Here is a 13,630-nt window from a genome sequence, read left to right as displayed (position 1 = left end):
TGATAGTGGGACTCTTGTCCCTTGCTCAGGCTCTTTTCCCAGCGCTTTGTCCAGATGGTGTTATAGACTGCTGTTGGAGAAGCCTTCCTTGTGGGAATACATGTTTCTATTAGTAGCTGTCGTAGCAGGGATGAGATAGTGGACAGACTTACTCTATTTATTTTTAACTTGAAATTAATTTATTTCCTTCAGCTTAGGATTCCAAAGTCTATAAGTGATGAAACTCTCCCATTTTCAGCTTTGTTTCTTGCCATTCAGTCTGTTACTCTTGTTTTTGTGAACTAGAGGGGGAAAAAAAAATCAAGTCATCTGACTTGTTATAGAAAATCTCATTTTCTTAGTGCAAGCCTGTGAGCCTAGCTGCTGTAAATCCTTTTCACTTGTTCTTTCTTTGATTTCTTCTCTTATCTGCTTTTGCTCATGGAGTGCCAAGAGCCTTTTTCTTTGCCACAGGTATCGCTTTATACTATGGGGTTTCAATAACTATTTTTACTACTTCGTGTGTGCTCCACTCTTTAATTATCAAATAGTTTAAAAACGAAGATGTGTTTTTTAACAGAAGCTCTTCCAGCTGTTGGTTTTTCTCCTCCCTTTGATTGCAAGCTCTTTGGTATTGCTGTAGGGATTTCTGTAATTGGATGTCTGAGACCTCTTTAAAAAATTAAGATCCTTTAAAGTGTACTAGACTTTAAAATTCTGGATATTTTAGCAGTGGCTGAGTTTCAGAGTTGATTTTACAATGAAGTTAGGTTTGTGCTATACTCTTCCATTGCACGAGCCGAGCGTATTCATGCCCTTTATGGGGGCTCCCTCTAGTGAGCTGTTCTGAAAGTCCTTTTTCCTCTTCGTTCTGAAGAACTTTCCGTGTTTTCTTTCTAGGTGCGTTTTTGTTCACTAAATCTAATGTGTTTCTCTGCATATGTGTAAGATGTAAGGGTCCTTTTCCTTTGATGCGAGTTAGAAGGAATTGTAAAGTAAAGCTGAGGGACAGGACTACCTGTTTGCTGTACTTAGTGTTAAGAGCGCAGCTGATGAACTTCACGCTTAAGAAAGATGTGGCTAGAAGGAAGTCAGAGGTGCTGGGAGCATGGCTAAAGGCCCAAAGGGTGTGACTTGGCAGAAGCCAAGTTGGGTTGTGTAGACAGAGGGATGGAAGATGATGGTTTGGATCTGGAGGGGACAAATGGTGGTGGGACAAAAAGTTTTCAGCTTTTTATGGTGAAGATTTTCAACTCCAATATATTTCTGGGGGTGGAGGGGAGGACCTAGAGCGTTTGTAGTGTCCCCACTGTTGTGTGTCTTTAAAAACAGCCTAAACTGTTAGGTTTAGGTAGATAGATTTCAGTAAGAATGTGACAGGATCAACTCTGTACTTCGTGTGTGTGGGTACACAGATGATTTAATGACCATTGGCTTTGCTTTCCGATAGGAGCTATGGTCAGCATGTTCACAATACTGAAGTTTAAAAAAAACCCCACACACCTGTCTGTGTTTTTGCTTTGTTTCTGTATTTGATATTTTTCAGTATATTGCTATGCTTCCCTAGCAGATATTGTTTCTTGATGTATTTGTTTTTTCCTGTCAAAATCACCCCAGAGAAGGGATGGATAAGATCTGAATTAGGGCTAGTTAGGCAGAGGAGTAAAGTTTGAGAATTTTTTAGGTCAGAAAACTGTCAGAGAGACTGAATAGGCACTTGCGGAAAAAATTCAAAACTTAGTCTTAGGAATTGCTTTCATATTGGGTGTTTCCTTAGGGTTCTGTTAGATCCTCACCTGCTTGTGAATATGCGGATTTTTGGCATGCGCGTGGGGTTGCTTTACATCTCAGTGTCTCACTTTGCAAATTTAATTTCATTTCTTTCAAATGAATAGACTTGAACAGACTGTAGTTATGCCTACAGTCACTTTACGATACAGTTTCTATTGTGTGAAGTGAGTGGAATTTAGAAAGTCACTTCAAAAGTTTGTGAATATTCCATTTACCCTCCTCCTTAATAGTTTTCTTTGTGCCAGTTAATTTTTTTTCATTCATCTGAACCTGAAAGCTCTAAATGGTTGTGAAATCTATCTGTATGGGTGAGCATTGCTTTGCTGATGCTTTTAGTCACTGGTCTTGAATTAAGTAGGGCCTTTTATTCCAGAGGCAGGGCTGGCATTAGCTGGTCCCAGGAAGTCATCAGGGATGAAGACCCTGGGCTTGCACTTTCTCAGAAATCGGATAGGCAGACTTTACACAAATGTACCCTGTAAAATTCACGTTAAACAAAACGGCTTATTTGCTTTTGTTATGCACACATAATTGTAATGAAATACGTGAAATGTTAATGTGTTTAAACTGCAGCTTGAGTCTATTCATAATCCTTACTGGCCACACAAATAACTGTTTGCACAAATTCTGAGATTAAGGAAGAAAAATGAGTAAGAAAACTGACTGGGGGGAGCTGGGGAACAAAATGGTCAAACTAATGCTGGTTATCATTGCTATGAGAGCTCACCTTTTGTGTGTGTGTGTGTGTATATATATATATATTTAGTTAGTTTTGAGGAGCACCTCCAATAAAGCCTTTATTTTTACTTTTTCAATGGAGATGGGCATGGGGTAGAGGTGGGGGCAAAGTCTTACTGCAGAGGGAAGGGAAGCCCCAGAAACAGTCTCCTTGGGAGTACACAAGGATAAAACCCCAAATAAAGCAGAAGCTATTGCTCATACTTAATACTGCCACAGTCCCATTTGAACAGTTATTTTGGCATTTTACTAGCCATGGCTTGATTAAAAGTGATGATCTGAAGGCATCCAGGCGTCTTGCGCAGGTGCTCAGTACGTGTTTTGGTTTTGCTTGTGAGCTAGGAGAGCTATGATGGAGACGGGAGCAGTTCTTCCAGCAGGGAGGAAGCCTTCCTTCCAAGGCAATCTTTGCTGCCCAGCTGGATGATCTTAAAAATCTTCTAGTGCCTCTTAAATTTTACTGTAGCTATGCTGGCATTCCTGTGGAGGTACTTCAGAAAATTCAGTCTCTCTTATTCTGCTTGCTGCTTTGTCCTGAAAACTTCTCATATTCACAGCCGTAGTCCAAACAACATGTTTTCTTATCTTGGAGTCTGTGATGCCTCCATCTAAAACTGAGATGGACTTTGTCATGACCTTGATGTAGTGTGGGTTTAGTTGGTGGGACTTCTTTGTTTGGTGGTGTGTGTTGTGTTGTATTGTTTTTTTGGTTTTTGGGACTGGAATATATCTGAATTTTCCTGGCTTTTCAGCTGTTTTGCCTTTAAGGTGCATTCTGGACAACCAATGTGGAGACAGACTTGAAAGCTTGATTTCCTTGGCAAGCAGGCTTTCTTTTCTTTAAAGACGTAGGCCTTTAAGTCTAGGGACTCAACTCCTGTTTTGTAGCTTGTGTTGAAGATGAGGTTACATAGCAACCACTTCAGAGGATTTATTTCTTGAGGATATCTGTAGAGCTTTTTCATTAATGAGAGCAAGAAATAGTCTCGTTATGCTACAAGTGCAAGGTAAATCTGTCACTGCTAAGATTTTTATTAATGTGCTGATATGTAAACATGGTGCGTGTGCTTTGTGAAACAGGCAATGCCCTGGAATTGCTGGTTTGTCCTTGCTGAGTTACGGTGCCATGAATGACAGGATAATACCTACAGCATTTGAGTTCCATGGGCATGTTTGAGGACTGATCATACTTATTCACAGATCTGAGGTCCATCATTACCTTGGGAACAGACTTTGAAGTAAATGAGTGCAGGTTTTCTTTTAATCTGAGAAGCAGGCAAAAATGCTTGGTGGAGGAAGAAATGGGAGACAAAGGTGGGAAGTGAGTTATTTGTAAGGGCCAGAAGTGACTTTGCTGTCCCTGCCAAGATGACTAAATTGATTACAGGAGAAGAAAATAACCCAAATCAGATATCAGTTTTGACTTTGTTAGGAAATGTTGTCTGCCAGCCCCAGAGATCGAACAGATGGCGAAAGAGAAACAGTCGTCTCTCCTACAACTATTTGTATGCTATTGGGATTACTTTTGTAATCAGCAGCATACTAGTAGACCTGTTGAGTGTCTTTGCGAACAAGCCTTGGCTCCCCACAACTTCCATCAGTGTTGAGCTTCCTTCTGTAAAAACCAGAGCAAAATAAAATAAGTGCAAGCTCAAATCGTCTGTTTAAATCAGGCTTTTATTGAAAGAAATGAGGATAGTCTATCAAAGATGTTCAAGGCAGCATATGCTTTTACTGCTGAACTCTAAAGACAGAGGTTATAAGGGCGGCTCTTCCAATAACTGTGGGTCAGGGAAGGGGCTTGCTCAAGAGGTTGTGAGAATCACGTGGGAGGGTTTTGGGTTTTTTTGGTGTGGTGTTTGTTGTTTTTTTTGTGTTTGTTTTTTTTTTTTTTTCTTATGAGGCAGTGAATTTATTAATCCACTGTCATGGGGAGGGAGTCTCAGGAGAACCACACTCAAATATACTCAGTCCTTGCACAGGGTGAGAACTGGAGGCAGAGTTGTGAAGGCTGTGGAGGATAGAAAAGAGGCAGCACCAGCATGTGCAACGTCGTGTTGTGTCACACCCTGCGGAAAGAGTTAGATGACCTTGCTGGTGACTGGACTAAGGGACATCTCTGCTTTCCCTCTGACTCAAATTAGTGATAAGGAGAATTTTATTTTTTTTATTTGTGTGGTATCTCTTCTCCTCGTGGCTCTTTCTGGTAGGTTTTTTTTTTGTTTTAGTGTTGTATTGATAAAAATACTGTAGTGTATCCATACTGTACTTTCTAGTTAAATGGTTTTAGTTTAAAGCATTTGCTGTATTTGGTTTGATGTTAAGTATTATTGCAGTAACTTGGGCAGAAGGGTGGAGGGGGAAGATGGTGGTGGGGGTGTGCATTTTAAATTTGGCAGCTCCGGTAGGACGCTCACTGGGGAGGGGTGGGGAAAACAACTGTCGTCCTTGCTGGTAGAATGCAGTTGAAATGAAAGCAGATAATAAATCAGACTCTGTAAATCAGTCACAGAGACTGATTTTTATTTTAATACAATTCAACAGCTAACTGCAATTGTTACCTTTCTGTGGAAAAATGGATGAACAGCGTATAACTTTTAGGTTAGAGTAATAGAAGTTTCTTAATATAATAAATAAAAGCTTGATACATTTCCACAGAAACTCTTCCTTCACTTTGGCTAAGACACTGAGGGTGATCTGGTGGCGATGGAACAGTCGCCTTAGCAGCCAAATACAGAAATCAAACTCCTGAATACACACCTTGAATACAAGACTCCCTTTATGCTAGCGTAAATCACAGCAGCAATGTATCTTTTGCTGGAGGTGGTGTGGATTTTGTGCTGGGCGTGTGATAACTGCTCTAAAGTAGAATTGAGTGAGGCTGGCTACCTTGGGGTGGTTGAGGTAAACAGTGATTTCTGGTACCAGTCCTTTGTGCTGATGTTGGAAGAGGAACACCTAAAATAAAGGCGTCTTTCTTATTTCTACTTATAGTTGTTTGGAATGCTGACAAACTTGAACAGATATGCTCAAATTTGTGGAAATTGGTTAAAACAAAGGCTGATGTGAAACTACAGGGCCAGATTTGTTTGCACTCCCCTCTACCTTCTTGCTAAATCTTCTCTTGAGGTTTTTTTTCTAACAAAAAAAAAAAATCACCTGTTTGGAAGACTGAGAACTGTTTTCCACTTAAATTGTGACTTTAGCAATTCAGTTCTGTTTCTGGCCAAGATATGAACCCAAGCCTCTTTAGACTTGGCTTGTGTTGGAAATCATTAATTTTCAATAATAATAATAAAATAAAGCAATCTTTCTCTCATTAGTTCTTTGCTAATGATGTGGATGTCTAACAACGCAAGACAGTGGTGAGCTTTTCGCCAATATGTGTTTGTAGAAATGTTTGAGGTAACCGAACAGTTACATAGATGATGATGCAAATTCAGTGAATTGGTGACGCAAAAATTAAGAGTTTACCAGAATAAGGGACCTATTATAACATTGTTTAGTAATGAATCTTTTGAAAGCTAATGTATGTTGTGTCTTCACCCCCTTATCTTCTAGTTGAGCAATTTAAGATACCAAAGCTCCAAGTTTAAATTTGCAGGTGTTTTTGTTCAAGTTTTTCTTTTCCCCACTAGCTGCTGCCAGGGCTAGTTCTGAATTTTGGGGCTCTTGGCAAATGGCGTGCTTGTGTGTTGTTGTATCTGTTCTGAATAACTTTTAATTTGGATAAATTATTGCTTCAGTGGGAGGATTATCTTAACTAATTCTTCTCATTTTTCATAATTTGCACCCTTATGGTTACCAAAGAAATTATTTGATGGCTCTAGCTCCAAAAAATGTGTATGCATATACAGTTTTTTAATCAAATGGCATGTGGGCAAGGAATCAGTGCTTCCTAGGAGCTTGTATTTGAAAACAAATAAAAAGCAACTAGTGTGACTTGAGGGAAATGCTGGTATCTTTGGGTTACCGGTGCCCTCTCGAGGCAAAACCGAAAGATGCCGCAGTCTGACAGCAGTAGTGTAACTGAAAACTGCTGATACCTGCTCTGGACTTCTAAATAGTGATCTCAGATCCACGTTTGTAATCTGGTTTTACTGCTTTCTTGTTTTGTAGGTGAAAACACTAAAGAAGATCTGCAGGGGAAGAAAAGTCTGAGCGAGAAAGTTTCTCTCTATAGAGGTGACATTACACTGCTTGAGGTTGATGCCATCGTTAATGCTGGTAGGTGATTAAATGTTTTACATCGCTATGTCTCAACAGTCCTTCTTAGTGCCACGTTGCAGGTTTGAACTTTGAGAAGTTGCATAAAATTGGCATGTCCTGTGGATGTCTCACGGAAACTACATGATTTTTTTCCCAATTTCTCTATATTGCGTCTGTTCATCCTGTGTGCCTTTACTGTGAGAAGGAGTATTGTGAAACTGTAATAGCATAGTCGCCAAGGAAAAAAATAATTATCTTGCATCCATCTTTTGACTTAGTTTGAGCAGCTGAGACTTCACACTTGATCTGGTAGAAGGCTGAACTCTTACACTAAACTACTGCAGTACGTTCTTCTCTGTTTTCATAAATCAAGCCATTCGTGGGCTAGGTAACGTGAAAACATTAACAATAAGGTGATAGGAAAAATCAGTTTCTGTTTTATGCGGCATGAATATTTGCTTTCTTGTAGGGAGATTGTATCTTTCAAATTTTGGGTCATGAGCTACAGAGTTTTAAATGTTTTGATACCTCTTCTTGCTTAGTGACTGCATGCAACTGAGGTGAAGAACTGCACATAGCATCTTCATGTGACAAAAAAAAAGGGAGGGGGGAAATGCCTGTGCTATTAATTTATTTGTGCATAATGAGCTAATTTGGCTGGCTGGGACAGACTATGGGAAGGTTTCCTGCTACGCATGTGCCCCACCCAAATCTTGCCTGCACTCCTTGCCCCACAAAAAATACGATTTTTTTTTTCTTGAGGCTGGAAATTTCCCCACCCTGGTATTTGGCTGACATTGTCCTTAGTTGCTATGTGTATTGATTAATTTTCAAGAACTAATTTATGGTGGTATTCGTTTATTGGAAGGAAACATACTGCAGTATCTTCTCTGTGATGGAATAAAGTGCAGAAATTCCCAAGGTTGTGTTGGCCAAAACTGATGTGTTTGCTTACCACAGTAAAAAGCTGTGTGGAGATGCTGGCTCGTGTCTGTAAAGAGTACAGAAATGTTCGCTCAGAGTGTGGAAGCTGGGAAACAAAGGCTCTTGGATTGTTTGATGTTGTTTCTGTCTGCTTAACTCCCTACTTTACAGCGGAGACATGCTACTAGATTTCATGGAGTACAGGTAGAAGAACCCTTACTTATCTCAAAATGCATTTTTGCACTCCAACAAGTAACAAGGATGGTATTTCCATGCAAAAGTTTTTAATTAATCTTCTAGTTTACTGATGCACAGAAGCCTTTCTACATTACGGACAAACAATATGGGTAGCATCCATGTAGTAACGCAATCTTCTCCTCGCTGTGTCGGCAAGGTCTCTGAAGTATTAATCTTTTAATTTTTCTCCCCTGATTCTTTCAAGATGACATTTCCAGTAGTGCTCTCGTTGGCTTCCTAGCTTTATTACTCTACAGTAAGTCAATATTAGCATATTTCTCTCGATTTATATTTAGATTCTCTTTGTTCATAGGCCTCCCTTGAATTGCAGGCTGGAACTGGTTGCGGATTAGCTTCAGAATTAGACTCTTATAAAAACTCTTATATTTTCTAATAGCTGCCTGTGAGGGGCAAATGAGACATAAATGGATTTACTTGATTAAACAGGGGTGTGAGAATACGTGCGGTAAGTTGCCTGTAGCGCTGACTCGATACAGTGATGTCCTCCTTCGGGCATGCAGCTGACAGCGTGACTGTTCAGAGTATAGCCAAGTTTATTTCTGAGCTATACTACACAAACCCGTCTGTTAAATTTAGTAGCTTACCTTATGCTCTGAATTCTGTTTCCCCTTTCAGTTTCTCATTTATATATGAGCCAGTTAAAATGCTAATTGAGTTTATTTCGTTAGGCTAACAAAGGTGTTAACGGTGATCTTCTGTAGCTAAATACCAAGATATCATTGAGGAGCTCTGCTACAAAAGGATCCCCTTTTCTCCTTGGCTTTAACAGACAAACTGAATGTTAGTTGCTTTCCAAAATGTTTTACAAATATTTTGTGCTAAAAGAGGACAACTATGGAAACAGTGGAAGTAAAAGTTTGTGTCTTTGCTCATTATCAAAACAACCATGTCAAAACAGCCACTTTGAAATCATTCATGATCAGAGTGAGAATCTTCTTTTGGCCTTCTGAAGAGAGTGAGAGTTAACCTGAGATGCAGTGTGTTGGGGGAGAAGTAATTTTGCCAAAAATCAATGTCAGTTATCTACCCCTGTAAATGTGTTATCCTTCCAGGATAGCTCCCTAAAACTTTCTTGCTACTGATTGCATTGCAACAGCTATTAGTTTAACTTGATGTTTTGCCTAAGCCTGTTATGTTGATTTCTTTCCTCCCTTTTTTAAGGATTCGGCTATGATTTCTAGAAAAATCTTATTTTTACTCCTATATGCTTTTTGGCTCTTTAGGTATTATGCTCTAAGAATGCAATCAGGCTGTCCCTGAGGCATGTACTTACTGTGTAAATCCACAATCACTGGCCTTTTTAACAAACTAACTATTCCTAGATGTCACTTCATCCTGCTGCCAAAAGTGCTTCAAGCACCTGGAAGTCAGACAACCACAATTAGCTGGCTTCCAAATAACCTGTGAGAACTGAGCTTGGGGGTGGTGGGGGTGTTTGTGTTTAGGGGAGGGAGAGGAAGGGCGTTCGTTTAGTCCCTCTGCCCCTTTCCGTGCAGCTCTTTTAACACGTTTTGTTCATACTGCAGGCATTTCCTGATAGAAACCATTTTGTGGACCGAATGAGCTATGTAAGAAAAATAGTTTCAGATAATATTGGAACACAAAAGCTACAAAATGTGTAATACCACCTCGCCAGTTCCCTCTACCTTCGTGTTTTTGAGCTGCTTTCTCCAACATACGATACGGATTTAGGGAGCAAGTCTTTCTGCTGGAGGTTAAGTTAGCAGCAGTCCAAAAACAAGTGGTGTGTGTCCTGAGTTGTGACTCTAAAAAAAAAAAAAAAAAAAAAAAAAAAAGTTTCCCTCTGTGTCTGCCTCTGCTTTTTGAAAGTCTGGACGGTATGACGTGATGGTCTCATGGCTTAGGTGGGTCTGATGTAGTAACACAGGTCCTGACTGAAGTTTTCAGGGTCTATTGGAAAAACAAAAAAGGAGGATTAGTCTACCAGTCATGGAGCTTATTCTACTCACTTTTAGGCTTTTTCAGCTATGTTGTTTTTATAGAGTCACTAATCCCAAAGACAGAAATAAGCGGTAAAAGCCTCAGTAAGGCTTGAAAAATAAATTGTGCAATACTTATAGTATCAGTTAAGCAGTAAATACTACATTTCCTCTGCATTTTTAATAAATATAGGTGAAAAATATGTCACTATTTATATTGTATGCAGCAACTTTTTAAATCTGAAGTGAATAAAGGAGTTGCATTTTCAGAGTGGGTGTGATATGTGTGTCTATGTACCTGATATACCATAAGCACCAGTTCATCACTACTGACCTATTCATTCACTTTTTACCTGTTACTGGCCCAGTTCTAAGATAAGAAGGTGTGTACTAATGTTCTTGTGAGTGATTTTTTTTTTTCTTTTATTAGGAGGGAGAAATGATATTGGGGGGGAAGGGATTTCCTTATTTTTATTTGGTTGAGGGGAAGAGGATTACTTGCAGAACACTAGAAGAAATGTTATTTCTTCGTAGTTTTGAAAAGTATTTGCGGATATCTGTACAAAAGTATGGTACTGAGAACAGAAATGTCTAATCTGCAGGAAAACGGAAGGTGATCGGTTCTATTCAAGTAGATATTTCTGGTAATAGGTCTATAGTGTTGCTGTAGCAATTATAACTGTATGTATAACCAATTACATGGTTGCTACAGTTATAGCAACTGGGTGCCTTCCTTTAAGCTGTACTTGAGAGCTGGAATCATCTCTAATCCTCCCAAATCTGGGGAGAGGCTATCACTTTTTAAGGGGAATATTTTTTCCATATGAGAAAACAAATGGGAAGTAAAAATCTTACTCTGATAGGTAGTGAAAAGAGTTAGTGAAGAAAATTAGTAAAAAAAAAAAAACAAAACACCAAAACTCCAAAAAACAACAACAAAACAAAAACAAAACCCAAAATAAACTTAAGTTGTTTTTTTACTAACCTCTGATGCTGGAATTTAGTTACTAAACCTCATGCTGCTTAAGAAGAGTTTTCCTCTACGGGAAACCATCTGTGTGCCTGCAGTGGGTCACTGCAGCTGGGGATGCTGGTTTGGCAGACACGCGCTGCGTGTTGTGCAGAGCCAGTGAGTGAAGGTACGCAGAGGGAAGGATCTCTCGGTTGCATGTTTTCAGGGAGTGAGTTACATCTGAGTCTTTTTAACAAATTTCTAGGAGTTTGAAACGCTTGTCCTGCTGTACCTCCCTGTCCTGGTACTGGAAGTTGTGGAATTGGAAAATACTCGGTTTTGAATACATGGCTTTTGCTTTGCTTGTTGCAAGATTGGTTTCACCTGGAGTCTCTGCATGACTTGACTTGGAGGATGAAACAGCCGTTTTCATATTAAGTCTCAATTTCCCATAAATATGCCTTTCCTCCCTCAGGCTTCTGACTTCACAACCATGCTTAAGTATTTTAGTGTAACAGCAGTATCTTTCTCTGGTTTTCTTAACTGGAGATAGCAACAGACTTTCTTCTAGACTCTTCTTTTCCTGGCCTTGACCTTGAAGTATAATCGGATTGTTTAATTTCATGAGGCATCCCATTTTTCTCAAGTCCAAAATTACACATCAAGGTAGAAGTACTATGTATTGAAACTGGGAACTGAATATATTATCAGTGAATTATGCTTAAATGAGAGTGTAAGTATAGATAGTGGCTGAACTGTGGCTTTCCACATAAACAGCTTGTTAATGCGCAATCAGTCATTGCAGTTGCCTTTAACTTGGTGCTTAATGAACAGGTGGGGAAAAAGGATGGATTCTAATCTGGAACAGATCTGACATCAGGCAATTTCACTGATTGCTAATCCATTTCATTTGGCAACTTAATTTATCACACAAAATTTTCATCTTGTCGCTTCTGAAGGAGAAATTACTTCAGAAGTGGCCTGTCTAAATATTATGAAGGTATTCGAGTCAGCTGCTGGGCCTGAACCAGTATTGTCTATAGAGGTGCTTTCTCCCTTTTTGTTTTACAGTGACCATTAGTTCTTACTCTGGAGTTTATTGGAAATTATTCTTCAGCTCTTTCACTATGAGTCCCTTAACTCAAATGTTCCTGCTATTGAAAGTGGAATCAACAAAACATAAAACCTGCCCTTAAGTTGCTTACAGGATTTTTGCGTGGGATGTTTGCATTTATTAACATTGATTATTTTGGGGCGGGGGGGGTGGGGTGTTGGACTTCTTTTTCCCAGCTGAGCTAAACACAAATGATTGCTTATGTTGGGAGTGTCTTAGTGAGTTTGATGTCTAGTAGCATGTTTTGTAAGCATGTTTTAAATGTTTTATCTCTAGTATACAGATAGGGAAACTGAAAACTTGCATGGAAATCTCTTGCATAGAGTCATCTGGCATCTGCCTATAACTTACGCTGTTCTAATTTCCTCAAGGAATAGAACCAATAATGGTAACAAATTGTTGTTAATTTAGTTTTCATCTTTAGCGTGAGCAGACTGTGGTGTTAATCAAAGGTTTCTTGAGTTAAATTACAGTTGGTGCAATTACACTTGTGTGTAGAGCCTCAGACTAATTTATATATAGTCCCCACTTACTCATCAGAAAAGTCAATGTTGATAGTTGAGGGAATCGGTCATTCTCAATCATGACATCTGTGAGTGAGTTTATTACTGCTTTTCTGTGGAAAATACCTTAAATGCAGCTGGTGAATAAGGCATGGTTTAACTTGCCCTCTGCTTTTGGTCTAATCTGATGTCAGTGTTGCTCTTCCCTTTAGCGTAATGCTCATTTGGATGAAAACTAAAAATCTATGTAAAGTGGTAGTGATCAAAGAGAATGAAACCAAAGAAAACTACAGCTAGAGGTGGAGTTTAATTTAGGGGGATTACTTTAGCTGCTCTGAGGATGGGGCAAAGGCTTGAAATGGAGGAGACTAACTCAGAATTGTACTGCAGCAAGGTTGGTCACAATATACTTTGAAAATATTCCACGTATAATTAGTATAACTCAAAACTTAAGAACAAAAAAAAAAAAAGAAAGGATTGGCAGTGCAGCAGACACATGGCAGGAATGAACTTTTTTTCTTGTTCTGGGGTGATTTGGGAAGGGGGGAAACTTATTGTGGTGAAATGTTGTCAGGAGGCCAGTATATTCCACCGGTGTGCTTACAGCTGTGTCGTTTGGCTAACAGAGATGGCTTCTGTGCCTCAGACGTGGTCCTGGGCATTATCCTGCCAAATCATGTCTTGTGACTGTGAGCTGAGAGTCTCAGGTGATGGAATGAAGACCTAAACCTCACATGCCGGCAAGGAAAGCTTTGCCCATCAGCCTGCCATATGGCCAGATACCACAAACAGATAGGCACTTCATGTTAACAAGTAGTGGGATGTGAGAGTTCACTGACTTACTGAGAAACCGTAAAAAAAAAAAAAAAAACAAAAAACAAAAAAAAAAAAAAAACAGTAGAGAAGAAAATGTACTTTTCATTGGAACAATGCACTCAAAAGGCTCCTTAAACTAACAGATAGTGGACTGAGGCACCAGACGCACAGCAGGTCGAGGTTCAGGGCAATGCTATTCGACTTCCCATGTTATTCCATGCTAGCACAGAAGTCTGAGTAGAATGAGATGAGGGTGCAGGATATCAAAGTATTTAATATCTGAATATCTCAAACAGGTTGCCCAGGGAAGTTGTGGATGTCCCATCGCTGGAAGTGTTCAAGACCAGGTTGGATGGGGCTTTGAACAACCTGATGTGGTGAAAGACATCCCTGACCAGGGCAAAGG

At 39.5% G+C, this 13,630-nt stretch overlaps 1 protein-coding gene across 6 annotated transcripts in view; it reads left to right on the top strand.

Moving 5' to 3' along the window:
• MACROD2 (mono-ADP ribosylhydrolase 2) overlaps window positions 1-13,630 on the top strand; it is an 890,626-nt gene that overhangs the window by 18,211 nt on the left and 858,785 nt on the right. For all 6 annotated transcript variants that reach the window (XM_074578439.1, XM_074578437.1, XM_074578438.1 and 3 more), the window contains exon 3: window positions 6,628-6,735. In XM_074578439.1, the coding sequence (XP_074434540.1) occupies window positions 6,628-6,735 (108 nt within the window). The remainder of the gene's footprint in view (window positions 1-6,627; window positions 6,736-13,630) is intronic.

This window comes from Larus michahellis, chromosome 3 (assembly GCF_964199755.1).
Source record: "Larus michahellis chromosome 3, bLarMic1.1, whole genome shotgun sequence".
Lineage (NCBI taxonomy): Eukaryota > Metazoa > Chordata > Aves > Charadriiformes > Laridae > Larus > Larus michahellis.
The sequence above is the reverse complement of the archived record's forward strand: the minus strand, read 5'-3'. Positions and strand labels throughout refer to the sequence as shown.